At 55.3% G+C, this 19,794-nt stretch overlaps 1 protein-coding gene across 1 annotated transcript in view; it reads right to left on the reverse strand.

Annotated features, from left to right (window-relative positions):
- Nucleotides 1–19,794, reverse strand: part of COL13A1 (collagen type XIII alpha 1 chain) — a 146,479-nt gene that overhangs the window by 11,323 nt on the left and 115,362 nt on the right. Inside the window, exons 24-38 of the mRNA XM_037029257.1 lie at nt 18,749–18,793; nt 18,302–18,370; nt 17,122–17,145; nt 15,593–15,655; nt 15,057–15,101; nt 14,535–14,687; nt 13,838–13,936; nt 12,497–12,541; nt 10,075–10,116; nt 9,087–9,113; nt 8,088–8,168; nt 4,873–4,908; nt 1,913–1,966; nt 1,325–1,378; nt 113–148 (exon numbers count right to left, since the gene is read on the reverse strand). Of these exons, the coding sequence (XP_036885152.1) occupies nt 113–148; nt 1,325–1,378; nt 1,913–1,966; nt 4,873–4,908; nt 8,088–8,168; nt 9,087–9,113; nt 10,075–10,116; nt 12,497–12,541; nt 13,838–13,936; nt 14,535–14,687; nt 15,057–15,101; nt 15,593–15,655; nt 17,122–17,145; nt 18,302–18,370; nt 18,749–18,793 (873 nt within the window). The remainder of the gene's footprint in view (nt 1–112; nt 149–1,324; nt 1,379–1,912; nt 1,967–4,872; nt 4,909–8,087; nt 8,169–9,086; nt 9,114–10,074; nt 10,117–12,496; nt 12,542–13,837; nt 13,937–14,534; nt 14,688–15,056; nt 15,102–15,592; nt 15,656–17,121; nt 17,146–18,301; nt 18,371–18,748; nt 18,794–19,794) is intronic.

Here is a 19,794-nt window from a genome sequence, read left to right on the forward strand (position 1 = left end):
TTGATCAGGAAAAACTATTTGCCATGTTGGGTCAGGAATCCCCAATTGGTCATTCCACCACATCATGAAGACATTAGTAACCGGAGCCGAAGTATGTGGGGGTCAGACTCACCCGGTTTCCTTTGTCCCCGGGTGGTCCGTGCAAACCCTGCAGTAAATCAGAGAAATGGAAACACGTTAATGAGATAACACAGGATGGCTGTACGGCCCTTCCTTCCAGGCTCATAAAGTCCTTCCCTGATGCCTAATTTATCAAAGACAGATTTAATTATCCCCATTTTACAGAAGAGGAAAAAAGGGGCTCAAGGAACTTAACCTAGGGGCAAATCTTAAATTATGGGCAAAGCCAAGAATGTGCTCTGGTGTTCTCACTCTGTGGCCAATATCCTGCCATGTACCTCGAGACCACTCAAGCCGAGGGGTGCTGGGTGCTGAGGCCACAGTCTGGGTAGAGAATTCTCTAGGCAAGAAGGCGTTTGGGGAGCCTCCTCAGCCAGGCTCTGGCTAGATGAATGTCTGCGAGGCTCCTCGGACCCTCGCTGTGAGGAGCACGCCGCTCTGCATGTCCTCAACCAGGGGAAGGGGCGGAGGCCAAGGCCGGCAGGGGCTGCCGACTCAGCCAGAGCAAAGCCACCCGGGCAGCCAAGCACGGAAACGATGAACAGATGGACAGCCTTCAGGTGGATGGGGAACAAAGGCCTGCTTCTCTTAGGCAATTAACCTTATTTTTAAATGCAGTGGGAAACCCATCCCTTGGGAAAGCTGCCCCTCTCCATCTTGCATGACAGCGATTTGGATTTGATTCTGCACGCCCCTCCCTGCCCCCCACTACCACGGCCCCTTGAGGGCAGGGGCCACCTGTGAGACCCCACTGCATGGAACACAGAGGCTCACCGTGGGCGAGGCTCATGATGTGTTTGCTACATCCCATCAGACCATCTACACAGCCGAGGACCTGGCTCTCGACAGGGACAGCTGAGCAGTGCCCAGCAGCGTTTTAACTTCCTCTGTCACGGAAATGAGAATTCTTGTCTGGCTCTAGATTTTTTGTAGTAAACTCTGGATATATTTTTTAAATTCTGTACTTATTCATTTGAGAAAGAGACAGACAGACAGAGAGACATCAGTTTGTTGTTCCACTTATTTATGCATTCATGGGTTGATTCTTGTAGGTGCTCTGACCGGGGATTGAACCCACAACCTTGGTACATCTGGACGATGCTCTAACCAGCTGAGCCACTAGCCTGGGCTGGGTATCCAGTTTTGACAGTATTTCTGGTGGTGGCTAGGGGTAGGTGAAGAGAACTGACCCCATGGAACTTACAGGAAGCCCCGCTGCTCCCGTTGGTCCTGTCACCCCAGGGTCGCCTTTGCTGCCCTGTAGCAGGAGAAAGAAGACCATGAGCCCTTCTGGGTGTAGTAACAACCTTCCCTCCACTATTTTCTGTTTTCGACTTGAGACTCCTCCCCAGTTCCCTCCAGCAGCCCTCTAGGAAGCAAGGTTGGGGTGACTGGTGTGGACCCTGTTCTGGGAGGTGGCTTGGAGGCCCCGCCCCATCCCCCCAGCACGGCCTACTCCCCAAAGGCCCCTGGGAGGTCAGGGAAGGGTGCTGGGGGCACTGGCTGGCCAGAGGCAGAAGCAGGAGAGGAGAATGTGGGAGCAAATAGGTGTGAGCACGGAGGCAGGGAAAAGAAAAAAGAGAGAAAGGGCTGTGATTTCTTCTTTGAAGCTCTAGGTGTCGCCCCTCAGAGCAACCAGCCTGGCTGAGGGATGACACCTTGCCCACCTAGGAGGGATGGGTGAGGCTGAGCCTACCGGGGCTGACATGAGGACCCTGTGGGTTGAAGGTGGCAGGGCTGAGGACCTGAGGCTGAGGTGGGTTGCTCAGGCTCCCGGCTCCTGAACACTCACCCTCTCGCCCTTTGGTCCCGCGGGGCCCGGAACTCCGATTGGTCCTGGAGTACCCTGGGGAGGCGAAAGGAAGCAGAGGTGAGGGTCTGGATGCTGGGGGAGCCCTGGGAACCCCGCCCAAGCCTGGAGAGCAGCAAGGTCCAGTGGCCAGTTTTCAGGGTTGGCGAGGCCAGGCGCAGTCAGGGTGGACATCCGACTGAGCTGTGTCCCTCAGCCGTGACTGGGCAGTTCAGGTTTGGGGGCCTCGGGGAGGGACGGCCTCCCCTGCCTCAGAGCCAGATTGGAAGAGGAAATCCTCTCACTTCACAACCAAGCTGGCCAAGGCTGAAAACGGTAGGGAAACGGTTGCTTAGTTTGCTCCCAGAAGCGCTCGGGAGGGAGTTGACACCATCCCAGGGGTGGGGGCCAGCACCCCTTTGCTGTCGCAGCTCCACATGCAGCGGGAGGGTCTTCATGCCACAGAGACCAATGCAGACACACACACAGAGGCAGGAGTGGGAGGGTCATTCAGCCAACGCCCACCCCCCCCCCCGCCGCCCCCACTGCGGCCAAGGCCTGGCCTTCAGCCTCTGGCCAGACCGGACCGCCTGTCCCCACTCCCAGTGGCACGGGGCAGGTTGGAGAGTGAATCAGTATGGCCTTGAAGTCTGCTGGCACTGGCCTGGAAGGGAGGTGTGTCATCAGCCCTCCTCACTCAGGGCAGGAGCGGGGTAGTCGGGGCAGCCAGAGGTGCAGGAGCCGTGTTGCTCAGAGACAGAGCAGGGCTGGCTATGGTGTAATTGATTAAACACCCACCCCACCCCACCCAGGGTCCCAGTCACAGCTCGGCTAGACTGAGTCTGTATTTCAGGGCTTCCTACTGCTCTGCCTCAGTGCCTGTGTGTCCTGCTCACACAGCAGGATGCGAGGCTGGGCCTGTGTCTGGTCCTCGGTACCGTGCACAGCTGGACAGAAACAGGTCGGGAAGTGCTGACTTACTGTACACGGGAGAAAAAGGGCAAAAAGACATTCTTGGCGCTTCCTCTGCAGCTCCGAGGGCAGAAGGAAAAGCCGTGGGCGTGTGTGACAGAAACGCATCACGCGTGAGAGAGGCTAGGTTTGGACCAGGACTCCAGAGTCACTGGCTGGCCTCAGGTCCTGACTTAGAGGCTCCCAACTCTGTGATATTGCAGACATTTCCTGGCCTCTCTGAGGGTCAGTTTTCCCACCTGTGAAATGGGGGTGATAACATGTGTCTGCCCTTTGAGCCACATTGGATGCCTAATACCTGTTAGTGTTGGCAGGGCAGGATTACTTTTCCCAGAAGAATTTTCCTTTAAGGTTATGATATCAATTTTATGAAGAATTAGATGCCCAGGTCCAAGGGGACAGAATACATGAGTCTACGCCGCTCCCCTGTCTTGCACGAATGGAGCCCTGGTTTCTCTGACTCTGGCCGCAGACCACGTCCCGGCCCTGACCGCGCAGGTGTGAGGAAGATGGCGATGGAGGGACTTCGGTGGAGCAAAGCTGTGATAATGCTCACCAGACGGCGTACTCTCCATTGATGAGAGTCTGTAACTTTAGCTCCCTAAACGCACGGTGGGGGAGGCCCAGTAGGCCTGCTGATGTGGTGATATGACATCTCCCTGGACCCTGAGTGCCTGTCCCCTCCCCAGGTGGACCCTGCGAGTGAGTTCTCTTCTTCTCCCAACTGTCACTCCAGCCAGCTCATCAGAACCTTGGCTTCTGGGCAGGGCAAGTGCCTGTGGCCTCAGAAGCATCCTGCAAGGCAGAGCTGAGCTTCACTGGCAGGAAGGGGCGGGGCCCACACACAGCTCTGGTTACAGCTGCGTCTGGCCTCCTGGCCCGTGGTGGCCCGTGGTGGCCAGTGACGCCAACACCATGGGAAGGGACAGGCTTTGACTGGGGGCACCGCTGCCCTGAGGACTTCACGGGGTGTTCTAGGAGGACTGGAAAGTGGAGAGGAGGGACCTTTTTTCTGATGTTTCAGTTGTTTGTCCAAAAAAAAAAGAAGAAGAAGAAGAAGGAGCCCAGGCCTGTGTGGCTTGGTTGGTTGGGCGTTGTCCCACAAACTGAAAGGTCGCCAGTTTGATTCCCTATCGGGGCACATGCCTGGGCTGCGGGTTCGGTCCCCAGTCAGAGCACATGTGGCAGGCAACCAGTCGAGTTTTTTCTTTCACATTAGTGTTTCTCTCCCTCTTTCTCCCCCACTCCCCTCTCTCTAAAAATGGAAAAAATAGTAAAAAAAAACAAAGAAAGCCCAGGTGGTTTCTAGTCAAGAGTAGGTGAGGTGTGTTTTCTGGAATCCAGAAAACAAAGAAAGAGGGGACCAGGCACCCATCAGTTAGCTCTGCATAAACCCCCATGTTGGGACGGACGAGCATGGTGGACAGGAAGGGAAAGGTGTGGCGGTAACGTGCCCACAGGACACTGGGCTGGACCCGCACATGTGCCCCTAAATGCTGCGTCTGCCCTCACACTCCATGCTGTCCCCACCCTGTTCCCATCCGATTGGTGGCTGTGTGGGACTAGGGTGCCCTGTGGGCAGACAGGAGGTGGACAGAGCTCACAGGAGGACGACGACACAGCATGACGGGCACACACAGACACTGTTTGTTTGGTGGGGTGCGTCACGGCCCAGACCCCCAGGGCTGGGCGCCCGGCCTGAGCTCAGCATGCTGGACAGGGACTCCCACTGCACACCCGGTGGTCTGGAAATTTGGGTTGCAGGGCCTGGGGTGTGTACCCCGAGCAGGGAAATTTAGAGAAAAGCCAGCCATCTTCGGACAAGAGGTCAGAATAAGCACTTCTGAGGCCAGCACGCAGGGTGCCTTCCTGGTGTCAGCAGTGGGGTAAGGCATGATTCACTGGGAAAGCGAGGCCAGAATGGGACAGACGAGAGGAATCACAGGCTGGGGGTGGGGCAGGGCGAAGGGTAATGGGGAAGCGACACTCACCGGTGGCCCAGGCCTGCCGTCCAAACCTGAAGCTCCCTGGACAAAGGGAACAGTTTGACCGAAGGAAGGGTAAGGGAGGAATGGGAGGGAGAAAAAGGGACCAGGGAGGGAAGAGGTGAGTGAAGCAGCGACTCTGGACAGACATAAACACTGGTCATCAAACAAAACGGGGGAGGCGAGCTTGGGAGGACAGGCGATGGCGTTCACACGGAGACCAACAAAACATGGAGACGCCGGGGCAGTGTGGCCAGCTGCCGAGCGCAGGGTGGCGACCAGTGCGGAAGAGGTTCTGATCCTTGGTGCCCCCTGCACCCCTCTCTCCTTACATCCCCTCTCAGAAACCCCTCCCCAAAGGGCAGTAGCACACCAGGCAAAGGGATATAGAAAGAGAATTTGTGGGGGGTGCCTGGAAATTGAGCTCATGCATCCTTCCCAGGACCAGTCTCCCTGGGGAGAAACAAGCCTGCTTGGAGGGTGGGGACCTGGTGAGGGTGCTCTGTTGGGACTAGGCCACGCTGGGGACCCTGAGAGGCTTGGCCCTGAGTTACAGTACCCGGTTTAACACCTGGTTGATACTCCTACTTCAGCCAGGTGGGAGGAGTTGGCCCTTAAGTGATGGCATTACTGATGCCTGGCATTTCTCTGGACCTTCACTGTTTGCAGGTCTCAACACGAGCCCTAGCCATTGACATTACCTTAGACAAGGGCTCTTTTATGGAAAAGGGCTTTGGGCACAGGTGACTGGGACAGAGGTCAAGGCCATGTGTGCCCCGGAGGAAATGGGCTAGAAGGTGGGAAGCTGTTGAGACCCACTCCCTATCTGGTGTCATGTGCAGTGGGAATGGGAGCTGTTCTCCATCCTCGGGCTACAACACTGACCCTGAGACCCACCTTGGAGAGCCAGGGGAACATTGTTTAATGATTCCAACGTGACAAGCCAGAGAGATGGGAGCAGGACACTTGAACTCAGTAAGACCCGAGTTCTTGAAAACTGCTTCCAAATGAGCCTCAAGAATGAGCCTAGGCCTTAGGATTTTAGAGGTGAGGGAATGCCCCCAGGAAAGAGGGGCAGGGAGCTGCCTCCCCCTGAGGAAGGGGTGTTGGCTGTAGGAGCCCACGGGGTCTTGCTTCTCAGTTTGAGGACCTCCGTAATTCTGGGGTGGTCTGGACTCATGTGGGCAGCTGTGGTTCTCAGTCCCAGCTGCAGCAGCAGGATTTTCTGGGTATAACGTACAGGAATACAAATGCCTGGTCCCCACTCAGCCCAATTCAACCAGAGTCTGCCACAGTGAGGCTGGGGTAATGGCAAGTAAGAAAAGCTCCAGGTGACTCCCTGGTGCAGCCAGTGCTGGGAACCACTTCTATAGGACGAACAGGAAGGAGTCAATGGGGTCTGCCTGGAAACACATGCTGCTAGTGTATGGAATAGAGAGACGAGGCCCAAACACAGAACTAAACATCCACAAACTCTGCTTATCCATATTAACACTGAGTTATCTCGAGGTCTGGAGCACAGGACATGAACTGGAGGTTTTCATGCCCTATGTAGGCCACTGACATACTTTGTATGGTTGGTAGTGTTGTAAGTAATTTTGATTTATGTAAGAAAATAGGGATATTTCACATAAAATACCAGATGTCCAGCTTCCTTTGAAAAATTAGAAGATCCCAAAATATCAGACCTTCACTTTCCTAAGGCAACACAGCTGAACTCAGAAGGGGCTGATCTCCTAAGAAGGAACTCATGGTCTCGGGGTGCCGCAGTCCCCACCACTCCCTGTTGTCTCTGAAGCCCACGCTAATTGCATTTATGAATGTGTTTGCTGTTGTTTTCTTAAGCTAGCAAAAGTATTTCTCTATACCCATATCTCTTTCAAAAGTAGAACAATTAAAGGTGGACTGGATACTTTGTCGTTCCCCTGGCATTTTCTTTGTTGATATTACTTATTTAGTCTCTGTGCCCTGTGCATTTTGACTGAATTCTCCATGTTCAGGAGGGTTGGTAGGGCCATGATGGTGGACAAGGAGAGACTCCTGGCTAAGTAAGGAGTGCTTCATCCTCCCAGGCACAGCTGAAGACATGGGAAAATGCCTGCTAAACTCATCAGTTTTCTGTAGTGTGCCAAGCGAATCAGCTCCTTGAATGTTCCTACTTTTGATGCACTAATGAGGGTGTAGTTATATCTTTCCTCTTGCTTTCTGGTTGCTGTGATTATATTAACCAGACCTTCAAGCGCTGCCAGACTGGGGTAATTGGGCTTCCCATTGTTCCCCTGCTCTTTACGGCTTCCTGGGGTGGGGACTGGCCTGGTGCCTGGGACAGAGGAAGCCCCAGTGGCTGGAAAGAGACCCCAGCAAGGCTGTGGCCTCAGTGGAGGAGCAGTCTGTGGCCCTTCCTGGCCACCGATGTAACATGTGGCCTTGAGTGACCCACTTTCTTCTCTGGACCCATCAGTAAAATTATTAGATGGATCACTGAAACCCCTTCCAGCTCTTGAAAAACAAACCAAAAGGAGTGCCATCCTCATTGGAGTGTGAGGGAGGATGGAGTCCAGCGTGGTAGGATGTGCTCACCTGCACAAGGTGAGCAGGCCATCAGCCCACTGGGGCTTGGGGCAAAAGGGTTTGCCCAGCTCAGGCCCCACATCCGGAAGGGCCTTCTGAGTAGCCCTTGACCCTGACCTGTGGTCTCTGGCCCTGGGTAGGCTGAGGTTGGAGATCTCAGGCAACCAGGACCTTATTGGCCTTAGCCAGCAGAGACCAGGGAATCTGACTTCTTATAAGCTTTTCTCCTGTGGCCAGTGCTTAAGAGCAGAGATCAGGGGTGCTCTGGGGGCCCCTCTGGGAAAACAGAGGAGTGATGGAGCAGACTCCACGGTCCCACCGCTACCAGGTTTTCCAAGCATGGCCCTGGTAAGGGCGACCCTTCATTGCCTCTGAATCTGGCACACACAGGGCCCGAGGCTGTTCTCAAGCCACCTCTGACTCTCCAGCTCGGTGCTGTTTGGGGTAGGGGATCCTGGCTTACTCAGCTTCACATGTCCCCACCCCGAGGCCAGGGCCTGGCCCAGAGGAGGCCTCAGTAAGAGACTCAGAGCCTGTGGTCTTGCCCAGGTGGGAGAGCAAAACCACGCCAAGCTCTGGAGTGCCCAGCCCCAGTCAGCGCCGCCTGGCTGGGCTCCTCTCAGCAGGCTCACTGGGCCCTCGATACTTACGGGCAATCCCAGAGGACCTCGGTCTCCTTTTTCTCCCTGGACGCCCTTCTCTCCTTGTGCTCCATCTAGGCCTGCTTCTCCCTGAAGGAAGTGGAGATGGGGGAGATCACAGAAGGGCAGGTCTCAGGCCAGTCATTCGTGCATTCTGAGCTCCTGGAGATGGGACTGGGTGCAGGGCAGGGGCGCAGTAGAGGAGGGAGGAGGCGGGGGTGCCTGGCTGGCGGGGGGCAGGCTGGGTACTCCAAGGATCCCTGACTTAGCCTGTCTCTGCCCGGCTAGAGTCCCCTGTATCCCTGTAGAAACTTGGAGGTCTCCCCAAAGAGAAGAGATGTGGAGAGGACACAGATCCACATGCCTTTGGCATGGGTGACGCTTTGCACGGCAGGAGAACTTGGACGCTTCAGAGGCTGGCTGGCAGATGCCAGAAATCACCCCTGGGGCTCCGAGGATCCCAAACTAATTGAGCAAAAACTGCCCAATGGTCCCCTGAAGAATGTGAGGGCGGGAGACGAGGGCTGTTGTCATGCCAACAGTTCCCATTCCTCTTCTCCATTTGAAACGCCTTCGGGGGAGAGTGGGAGGGCCCCGGGCTGGGTGCAGCGCACCGGGGTCCCGAGAAGGGTCCCCTGCCATGCCGCTCTTCATCTCCACCCCCCCTGTACCCCAGGGGGAGTGGAGGGTCTGAGGCAGATTACATGGGAAAAGGCTTTTATCATTTGTCAAGAATAGAACCTGTCATTCCACTGGGTCGATCGATGGGTGGGAAACTGCTAAATCTGAAGCCCGCCCAGCGTCAGTGATGGATGTATGAGGGGCCACAGGACTTTATCCTGTCCTTATCATACCCCACTGCCGAGTGTCACATGGTTCCACTTAGGGAAGGGGTCGGCTGGGCTGTCCCCCTCTGAAGTGCTTTCCCTTTTTTCTGCTTTTCTGCCCTCACTGATGAAGTCCTCTTCCCCTGCCCCTCACCCGTACCTGTCCACGACCTCTTCTTACCTTTGGTCCAGGAATGCCTTGGGGCCCCTGCATTTGGAATGAAAACAAGGTGCCTCAGAATTGCATTTCTGGTTAAGTAAAAAAAAAAATCCCCACAACCCTTGTCCACAATTTGGACCACAAAAGTGCAGGGGCTTAGGGCAGAGCGTGGCCTGGGGCCCTGCCCAGGGGAGGCAGAAGGGAATGCTAACTGGGGGTTGTGCTGGGGGCCCCCTGGGGTGTGGTCTGAGCCAGGATTCCCCAGCCAGGGACCGAGAGAGGACCTTTGGGTGCCCCCACGGCCGACCGGAGTCTCAGAGAGGAAGACTGAGAGGACGCACAGAAGTTGACTAAATGGATGCACGCGAAGGGCTCAGAGCAGTGTCTGCCACACAGTGACTTGAGTTACAATGAATGTTGGCTACCGTCATTGTCACTGCTACTACTTCCACCTGTGGCCTCGGGTGACAAGGTGCCACAGGAACATGAACCCCCCCAGGGGCAAGGACTAGCACCTGTGGGGTTAGGGTGCTGGGGGGGCCCTCTAGGTGCAAGGCCAAGGGAATTTGTAAAGGCCTTGTTTTGTCGCCGGGACCCATGGAAAAGCCCATCCAGTGGGACTGGTTTTGAATGGGTCGCTTTCTCTTCTAATCCTGGTCTTCTTGCTGGTTGGTTAGTGGGAAGAAGGAAGGAGAGGAGCAGATGTCTGATGGCAAAGGTCAGGGCTTGGTGACAGAGAGACTCCTGTAGGGCGGTGGGCCTAGACCCCAGGGCTGCATGCCAGTCTACTGTTTCCAAGAAACGAGGCAATGCCCAAGCTCCTCAGTGTTGCCGGAATGGTGCCTGTTTCACATGGGAGGAAAATGGTGTGTGGGTGAGAAAACCCCGCCCTGGGAGGAAGAGGTGACAGTGACCTAGTGCTGAGGCTGAGCCCAGTGACTACCATGCGGAGGGGACATTAGGGACCCAATCACAGCAGATGGAAATACAATGAGCCCTCCAAGCTTACCGGAGGTCCGGGCGGCCCCTCTGGCCCTGGTGGCCCAGGAACCTAGAAGTCAGAGGGAGATGTTAGCCCACCCCTGTTAGGCTCTAGGCAGTCCTGCCTCCTGACCTGGCCTGGTGGCTGGCTGGGGACTCCATCGCCAACGACAGAACTGCCCAGTGCACAGTCTCCCAAACGAAGGCTTAGAACCTATCACAAACTAATAACAACTCATTAACCTTTACAATGTTGCAAAAACAAAACTAACCAACCAACCAGACAAATAAAACTATTGCTGACAAATGCCCTTGAAACATCTATCCTCCCAGACTTAAAACAAAAACTAAAACAGTACAGAAAACCTTTATGCATGGCAACAAAGGCCAGGAGCGGAATGAGAGTCTCCCCTTCAGGAGGGCCCTGAGACCTTCAGTTTGTCCCAGGCCCTGCCACTTCCTATTGTCTTTAACCTGGACCTCTGTGTTTGTCTGTTGCATGCCTGGCCATTGGAGGCATTTGAATTGGAGACCTTTGGCTTAGAGGAGGGAAGTTGGGTTATCTGAAATGGGGAGAGGCTGAGATATTGCAGAAGAATATTCCTCAAGTGCCCCCAAGTTTGTAACAGAGACTGCTGGACCCCATTTCCCTTGAGGGCAGGTTGAAGCAGAAGAGATTCGGATGGGACAGTGAAGATGCGGAACCCGGGGCAGTCTGCCTCCCTCTGGAGGGGGGTGTGCATTGCTGATTCTGTCTCTGATGAAGGTGGACACTGATTTGTCCACGGCCACCACCCTCGAGGTGGGAGGGAGACCTGCCTGCTCTTCTCGGAAACAGTCACTCCACTTCGGCTTGGGGGCCCTTCTCACCTTCCCTGGGATGGAATCCCTTGGGTGTGACCTGGGTGGGGACCCTGTGCTCGGGTGCCACAGAGCGAGCCCCTGCAGTGGACAGATGGAGACCCTTAACATCCGCTGACCCTGTGGACTGTTCGGCTTCATAATACAGTCTCCTTGCAGGGAGCTCAGGCTTTGGAGACTCTAAAAAACCGGCTGCTTGTTTTTCTTGTTATAAATAATTCACGCGCCCTGATGGTGGCAGTGGTGATACGAATCTATACACGTGTTAGAGTCCACAGCTGCGAACACACGCTCCCTCAAAAGTTGACTTCTACTATATGATAATTAAAACGTAAAAAATTAACAGTAATACAGGCCCATTAAAATATCTTATAAATTAAAAAGAATTGAAAGGAGGAAAAGGAACAAATATCCAAGTACTGCTAATATTTCGCTTTATTTCCATCCACTCTTTTGAAGCATAAAAGATATCTGAGTGTATGTGCCTCTTATGATATTATGTAGATAATTTGATTCTCTGTTCTTTTTTGTTTAACACGAAACCCATTTCTCCATATTTCGTATGTTGCTCACAAGCCTCCTTTTAATCTCAATGTGCTATTCATTGAGGGCGAGGAAAGTGAGTTACTGCGTAGCCGGGGTTGGAGCAGTGCTTGGCACGAGGAACCCTCTTCCACATGGGGACTATTGTTACCACCAGTATTATTACCAGAAGTTATTTAATCATTTCCTTCTTGGTAGAAACTCAGGCTGTTTCCAATTGTTACATGAAATACATCTGGAAGCAACGTTTTTGGGTACAGTGCTCTTCCCAGATTCAGAGCATTTCTTTAGGCTATCCCTCTCCAAATCAGGAACATACATGTTGGATAATCAGGTCTGTTTCCTCAAATGCAGACAGGACTTGGTGACACTGAAGTTGACAGGAGCTGGGGGACTTCTCTGGGGACTGAGGAGGCTTGGTGGTCTCTCCCTGAGCTCTCTGGTGGTGTCTGGGTGGCCCAGGCCTTCCCACCAAACCCCATTGTCCTCACGTTTCTTTGACCTCTTGCTTTCTTGGCTCTTTTGAACCTGCATGTTCGCCGATTCCCTCCCATTTTACGCGAGCACGGCTTCTCTCCCGACTACCTCCTCCTGCACGGTTCTCTCCTCTTGCCTTCCCCACCACACCTCTCAGAGAATAATGCCTCTCGCTCCGGAAAGCCTGCCTCTGGAGCTTCTAGGCAAATTCCTACAGAGTCTTCCAGGCTCCGCTCAGACGACCCGTCTTCGGGGATGCTCGCCTGAGCCCCCGAGCAGCTGCCACGCTACTACCCACTACGGGGGCTGTTCACTGCCTTATCTCCCGGCTCCAGCCCCAGGAGGGAAATGCCACGGAGGGACTCGGTCCACGCGGAGAGCCATGGGCAGAATGGGGGCTCCCTGGCTGACCCGCTGTGGTGCTCAGTGAACGCTCTTGCACCCTCCTTGAATCAAGTGGTTGCGGGTTTTGCTCTAGATGTGGAAATTCTGTGCGCACTGGAGAGGCTGTGTGTGCCGCGGTCTGTCATTACCCCCGTGACACAGAAGGCAGAGCAGGTGCCACCTACCTCTACTCCTGGATCACCCTTTTCCCCAGGCTCTCCTTTCTCTCCCTGTGGGCACAAAATACCACGGCGTGGATGCCAGCACGCAGGGGGCCTGGGCAGACACACCTCAAATCTGTGACCAGCAAGACACCAAGCCTGGGCATTGGCAAGGAATACCTCAGAGGCTATGGGGGTGGTCAGCCGGAGGGACAAAGGTGGGGCAGGTGGCCTGTGATCACTGCCTTTGAGAATCTGAGTTCCCAGCACGTGGGAGGAGAGGCTGATGTTCTGTATGGGTCCTGCAGGGCGTAGGCCCTAGGGTGGACCAACAGGATATGACATATGGCGAAGTTGATGAAATGTCACCCTTTGATTCTGTGACAAGATTATGCTACAAATTATAATGTACTTATACAACAGTATACAAACACATGTTAAAATTGTTAAAAATATGTTACACACACACGCAGAACTCTGTCTTGCCAGCAAACATGGAGAGACTCCTGTTGGCCTTGGCCTTGGCCTTGGAGAAGCAAGCTGCTACAACGTGAACGGCCTGTTCTGGGGAAGGCTGTGTGCCCCAAAACTGCAGGCAGCCTCTCGGAGCTGAGGGCTCAGTCCCGCCTTAGGGAGGAACTGAATTGCGCCAACAGCGGTTAGCTTGGAAGAGGAGCCCAGCTCTGGAGGAGAATGTGGCTAGCCGACACCCTGGCTGCAGCCTCGCGGGGCTCTGGGCAGAGGCCCGGCAGAAATGTGCCTGGACTCCTGACCCACGGAAGCTGCAATAGCATCAGTGTGTGTTGTTCTAAGCTGCTGAACTTGTGGTGGTTTCTTAGGCAGCTACAGAAATGCCTAAGGCTCCAGAGGTGGGTGGGGGCGGGCAGAGGCGGGTTGTGGACGAGGGAGCTGGCACACCACGCCCAGGAGCACTCCCTCCCACTTGGGGCTGCCTCTCGAGGAAGGGAACATGCCAGGAGGCGGGAGCTACCTCCTGTCCTAGCTGAGCGAGGCAGCCACAGCCAGTCACAGGTGGGACTAGCTGACCTCTGAGGTTCTCCTCACTCGGAAGAGGAGAATTCTGAGTCTAAGCTCCCAGCACCTTTGAACAATGTTGGCGCCTGAAGTCAGAGGCCACCATGCTGTGTGCTGAGAGAGCTGGGACTCTTGTCTGCACTCAACTGCCCCTGAGACGGTGTCTGCTCATGAAGAAGGTGCCCCTCGCCAGGCTGGGCAGGCCCGGGGCTAGCGAGCACAGCCTCCTCGTGGTGCAGATGCCTGCTGGGCTGTGGCCTGCCCGGAGGGCGCCCCTGCCCATGGGCCCCTGCCTGCCGCTGGCCTGCACACCCAACCCTCTCGCCTTACTGTAAATCCCGGGAGCCCGATTGGGCCAGGCAATCCTGTCGCTCCAGGTCTCCCTTGGCCACCTGGTTCTCCTTTCTCCCCAGTTGGGCCATCTAGACCCTAAGGACCGACAAAGATCTCTGTTAGTCAAGCGCAAGGTCGTCATACTGAGCATCTGTGACCAGAAGTGGCATGCACGCAAGGCTCCCTTCCTCCAAGGGCAGGTGTCTAGGATGGTGACCATTTACAGTAACAAAAACCGCTGATGCGCGGAGAGGGCTCCCAAGTCAAGGCAGCGGCCTAACTGGAGTGGGCTAAGACCCCCCCCTTTTTGTACAAGCAAGCTCTCCTAGGTAGAGGGTTTCTGCACCCTCTCCCAAGAGGCGGTTTTAGACCTGTGACTTTATTTCTTTCCCAACAGCCTAGCATGGCATCCAGCAAAAGCATTATGACCCCCATTCACGAGATGAGAGAACTAAGGCTCTGCCAGCCTCGGTGATTCTGTGAGGACACACACAGGGTATGATGGAATAGGACCCAGGTCTCTTGAGGTAGGACACAGGCCTTTATAAAGTAAGTGGCTTGAGGAGAAACCAGGTAGAGCCCCTACCCCAAACCCCTGGCTCCGGGTTGGCAGCCCAGGCTGCAGGGCCAGAGTCATGCTGGGGGTGGTGCACGCAGAAGGGTGAAGCTGGGTCCACCCGGTCCTGGCACTCACCGGGGGGCCGGCCTGCCCCGTCTCCCCTTTCTCCCCCTTCTCTCCTGGGCTCCCCGGGTGTCCGTCGTCTCCCTTTATTCCTGAAGGCCCTGGCTTTCCTGGAGGGCCTTGGGGACCAGGAGGGCCCATGTCTCCTGGTTTGCCTCGAGGTCCCTTTTGAAGAGATCAACAACGCTTATTAGACACACTAGTGGAGAAACAGGAGAGGGAACACGAAAGAATGGGTGGCCTGGAGGCCTCAGTTTTTCCGTGCTCAGCTGGACCAGGCAGAGAGCCTGTCCAACTCCTGGGGGGAGCCGAGGGGGCCTCAGCCGCCAGCCCCAGCCCAGTGCGGGTCTGCTGGCTTCTCTGAGGCCAGCAGTGTGGGGCTCGGCGGGGCTTCTGCAGGGTGGGCCTCCTCTCCCTTCCTCTTCTCTCTTCCCCACAAGGCCCACACTTGGGCTTCTTCCAGAGCCTCTGCCCCATCACCCCCCCAGGGCAAGGACCATCTTCCGAGGTTTGTCTGGGAGTGTCTGTTCTTACCTTTTCTCCATCGAGTCCTGGAGGGCCCGGCAGTCCAATCTCCCCCTGCAGCCAGAATAAATACCTAGCAGTTACTCCAGAGCAGAGAAGAATGACCGCTGTCATTCCCGCAGCACGCCCCATGTGCCAGGAGTCCTCAATGCACTTGCACTGAGGACTTGTGATATGAGAAAAATCACAGGGGTCGGGGTTGGAGAATGAAAGGGATCAAGGGAGGGGTGAGACTGGAGTTGGGCTCATGGGCCACGTAACCTGTTGGCGGGTTGGGGGTGTGGCTGGGGCAGGGTCTGGTGGGGCAGAATTGCCACATCAGAAGGACTTGCGGGTTATAGGTACCCAGGACAGGTGGCCAGGGAAGAGTGATGGCAGCCAGACGGGGGTGGTGCCTTGTGCATTGAATTAGAAGCCAGAGTGAGGTGGTGGCTCTGGGAAGGTGAGCATCACGGGATGAGGGGCGGAAGCGGGGTGCGCGCGCACAGACAGACACATGGGTTCCCCTGCAGTGTCTGCATTCCCCTTGTTGAGGCAAGTGTTACCTTCTGGCCTGGAGTCCCCGGAGCTCCAGGAGGGCCAATTTGTCCAGGAGGACCAGGGGGCCCCTAGGGAAGAAAAGAAAGACTCAAGGAAGAACTTCTGATTGAGGAGTGGCCTGTCACTAGAGGAGTGTGTACAGGGGCTGGTTTATAGAGATCAGTCATTGTTGAACATTCCATCAGTGGCGGGAACATTTTCTTTGTAAAGGAGATAAGCACTGAGTGTGTGTGGGTTACAGTGGCTGGTGGGGACCCCGGAGCCACGCCCAACAGCCTCTCCCTCCTCTTTGCTCTCGGGCACTGCTGGGGGCTCCCAGGCTTTAAGAAGACAGACAAATATGACCTTCCTGGCAGTGACTGGAAACTGTCCCCAGGGAACAACCCAATTGTCCACCAGCAGGTGGAGGTCTGACACATCTGTACAGTGGAATGCTACTCAGCAGTGGAAAAGCAGCAAGGATGGTGCCTGCCACGCCACGGGCGAAACCCAGACACACTGCACTGAGAGGAGAGGCCAGACGCAGACACTACGTACAATGTGGTTACATTCACAGGAGACGCTAACAAAGGCACGTCTAATCCACGGCAACAGGAAGCAGGTCCGTGGTGGCTCAGGGCTGGGGGTGGGTGGGGGACCGACTCCTCAGGTCCACGAGGGAACTTTCTCAAGTGACTGGGGTGGTGGATTCATGTTTACAGATACATTTGTCAAAACTCAGCAAATTCTATGTCTAACAGGGGTGCATTTTATTGCATGTGCATTATACCTCAAGGTTGATTTTAAAAGGAAAAAAAAGTGTATCCAGGAAAGTTTTGCTTCCCAAAGCTATCTTAAATGGTGTATTTTAATGTTTCCAAATGAAGCCCATTGATTCCAGAATCATGTGGTTAATGAACACCAGTTTCTGGGATTGGGGCATCCTACGATTGGTGCTTGAGTCTGGGTTTGTGTCATCCCTAGGTGCGTGCTGTGGCGTGTGGACACTGAAAGTATGAAGTGAACCAAAATGCCAGGAGCTTGAGGACTTGGCGATCTCCCCTCTCCTCTCCACCTGGTGCTAGCGTGTTAATTACAAGCATCCACAGAAAGCTGGCCCAGGTAGGCACGTGTGCAAAACCCAGGCTTGGAATCCACTGGTTTTCCAGATGTAGGTAATGAAATTGACTTAAATGCGAAGGGTCACCACTGAGTTTTTAGGATTATGCACTTTATCAGCTGAAGGTTGAGAAAAAGGAGAAACATAAAAACTTCCTCCTCTATCCCCCTATTTCCTTGACAGAGCTGTAACGAGAGCACAGCATTTACCCTGTGACAAGTGTACACCGAGGAATCGGCAAAGAGCCACTCTGGCAGACGGCCTTGACCAGAGTGGGCGGGGCTCTGAGACCCCCTGCTGCCAGGTCAGCCCTAACCTAGAAAGCCCAGTGGCTGCCTTCTCGAGGCAAGCCCTGCAGTGCTTGCTTCCAGGCTGCCCTCCCCCAGCCCCAGCCTGGTGCCCAGCCAAAGTGAGGGAAGAGGAAGGAAGACTTACGATCAAGGTCAGCGTCGGGATCTCCTAAAAAACCAACACCGTGCAATCAGGTGAAGAGCAAGTCAAGAGCCACCTGTTGGGCCCCCACGGCCCAGTTGGAGCGTGGGGGCTGGGCCCTCTAGGGCCTGGGCTCTGTGCCTCCCAGCCCCACAGCACCCCCACAGCACCCCCCATGGCTCCCAGAGGTGCCTAATCCCTGGGCAGGGAGCACCCCACATCTCACAGAATGCTGCTCCGAGGCTGCCCCACAACGGACTCACACAAGCCCTCACATGGCTTGCGACCTTTCTTTTACTTTGCCGAAGAGGGAGGAAGCAATGTCCCTTATTCTTTCTAGTCGCTGCCTGGGGCCCTCCCTTGCTTCTCCCCGTTGTCCAGTATCTAGAGTTCAAGGTTCTGATGCACTGCCCCTTAAACCAACAGATGCAGCATAGCAAAATATGGAATCACGCAAAGAATAATTAAATGGATGATCGTTAAAATTAAACAAGAATTGTACACCTCATAAATGGATTCACACAGTGAGATAGTTTTCTTTAAAGAACTAGTTCTCATCTGGGTCAGCTTTGCCCCCAGCGGACATCTGGCAAGTCTGGAGACACATTTTAGTTGTCACAACTGAGGGGTGCCTCTGGCATCTGGTGGGGGAGACCAGACACACCGCTGAACATCCGACGACACACAGGACACCTTCCTCCACAGCCCCACAGCAAGACGATCCAGCCCAAGTTATCAACAGAGCCAAGGGTCAGAAACTGCATCTGAGGGTGGGTACCATATGAACTTGAAATATGGTAAAACTGATCCAAAAGGGAGATGAGTTCCGGAAAGACAGATGCTAACATGTGAGCAGGGTGTGTGTCCAGGGAAGAAACGAGGCCCGCAAACCTTGGATGGGCCGACAACCTGCAGGGGGCTCCAGCTACGGTTCTCAGTTACTCAGAGCCAGGGTAACAGGCCAGAAGGGCCAAGATGGAAAGCCAGGCTACCCCAGTAACAAGTGAGGGGGCCATTTGCCTGGAGGCTGCACAGTGGGAGGCCAAAGGAGAGAAAACAGGGGAGTGGCCCTCCCGGAAGCCCTGCACAATGGCCTGGGCTCAGAGATGTTGCAGCGCTCCCTCCTCCAGGCCTTGATGCAGAGCCCGGAGGCCCCTGAACATTCAGGCCGGCCTGCACTCACCTGGAGAGCCTCGTTGATGCTGGCATTGCAATCCACCATCTCTCCTTTCCCCGGTTCCCCCTTGGAGCCCTACAAGACAAATGAGGTCTCAACCCAGGGCCTGGGCTGGCAGGGACCTGCTGCCTGCTGCCTGTCAAATGGGACTGCAGCCGACACCGGCTGCGCCTGGCTACACACAGGAGGATCCAGAGCAGCTGGAGGGGGTGCCTATCGGGGACTCCAAATGCTCTCAGAGGGTGCTCAGGAGCTGGCCTCCATGAGAATGCTGAATCAGACTGACCTGGAGAAGGCCAAGTTCCCTCACGGCTGCGATGCCAGACCTCCTGTCAGGGGCCAGCCAGTTCTTGCCCTCTCTCCCCCTCAACACCCCAGAGACAAGCCACTTCACTCTGCAACCCCAGGGAGGCGAGATGTTGTGCTGTGACTCCGGGCGAGAGGCACACCTACCTGGGGGCCAGCTGGTCCCTGTTCTCCAGGTGTTCCAGGGTCCCCCTATCACACGACAAAATTGGAGTGAAATGGGGGCAAAGCTGGTACGAGAGAACCCAGTGTCCCCAGATGGGCCGTGTGTTAGTGGCCACGGAGGGTCCGGAGGCTCATGGAGCGCAGGCCATTAGGATGCAGAGCCCCGCCCCCCCTCCGTTCACTAAGTCCGGGCTCCGCTCTGTCAGGGGGCGGCTGACCATCTGCTCTCTCCCTCACGCTCCCCCCAGTTTTGCATTGAAAGATACTCTTTCTGTCCTACGTTAGTTGTTAGCGATTCCACCTGTGTCCATCTGGCCATCTCTCCCCAGCCCGCTAATCAGCTGCCCCCTTGGGAGCTGGGATTCTCTTCATTTCTATTCTGCTCAGGTAGCGAGGGCTCAGAAATTGTTGCCAATTGCCTGGGTCAATATTTGCCATGAGGAGTCCACACGGTTCTTTTAGGAGCCCTTCTGTTTGAGAAAGACCCGAACTACTGGGCAGAACACGGGAGGGGCTGGGGACGGAGAGGTGTAAGGAAGCCCTGGCCTCCCTGAGCAGGTGAAGCGAGGGCACTTCCTCCTGTGGGACGCAGGACAGACGGCGGGGCACAGGCGGAGCAGTGGTATAAATGCAGTTCAGTTCTGCGATGATGTTAACATGGATGACAATTTTAAGACTAAGATAGAAAGTACAAATAAAGGAGAAAACGAACCCTTCAATGCAACTTCACTCCTGAAGACACTGCAGCTGGCCAGCTCATGGTGCATCTAGCCACTGCTGCCTCCAGGCCCCCTGCCCTGCCCCCTGCCCCTCAGCACTTTGGTCAGCGTGCACCTGGGAGGTACATGGCAGCATCCCTGGCCCTTCCACAGTGGCAGCTGCGGGGAAGTGGGAGTCCATCTCTCCCAGTGGCTTGAAAGCTAACAGAGCAGGGGATCTNGAGAGGTGTACGGAGCCCTGGCCTCCCTGAGCAGGTGAAGCGAGGGCACTTCCTCCTGTGGGACGCAGGACAGACAGCGGGGCACAGA

The sequence above is a fragment of the Sturnira hondurensis genome, unplaced genomic scaffold (assembly GCF_014824575.4).
Source record: "Sturnira hondurensis isolate 20B ecotype Veracruz unplaced genomic scaffold, ASM1482457v3 Scaffold0020237, whole genome shotgun sequence".
Classification (NCBI taxonomy): domain Eukaryota; kingdom Metazoa; phylum Chordata; class Mammalia; order Chiroptera; family Phyllostomidae; genus Sturnira; species Sturnira hondurensis.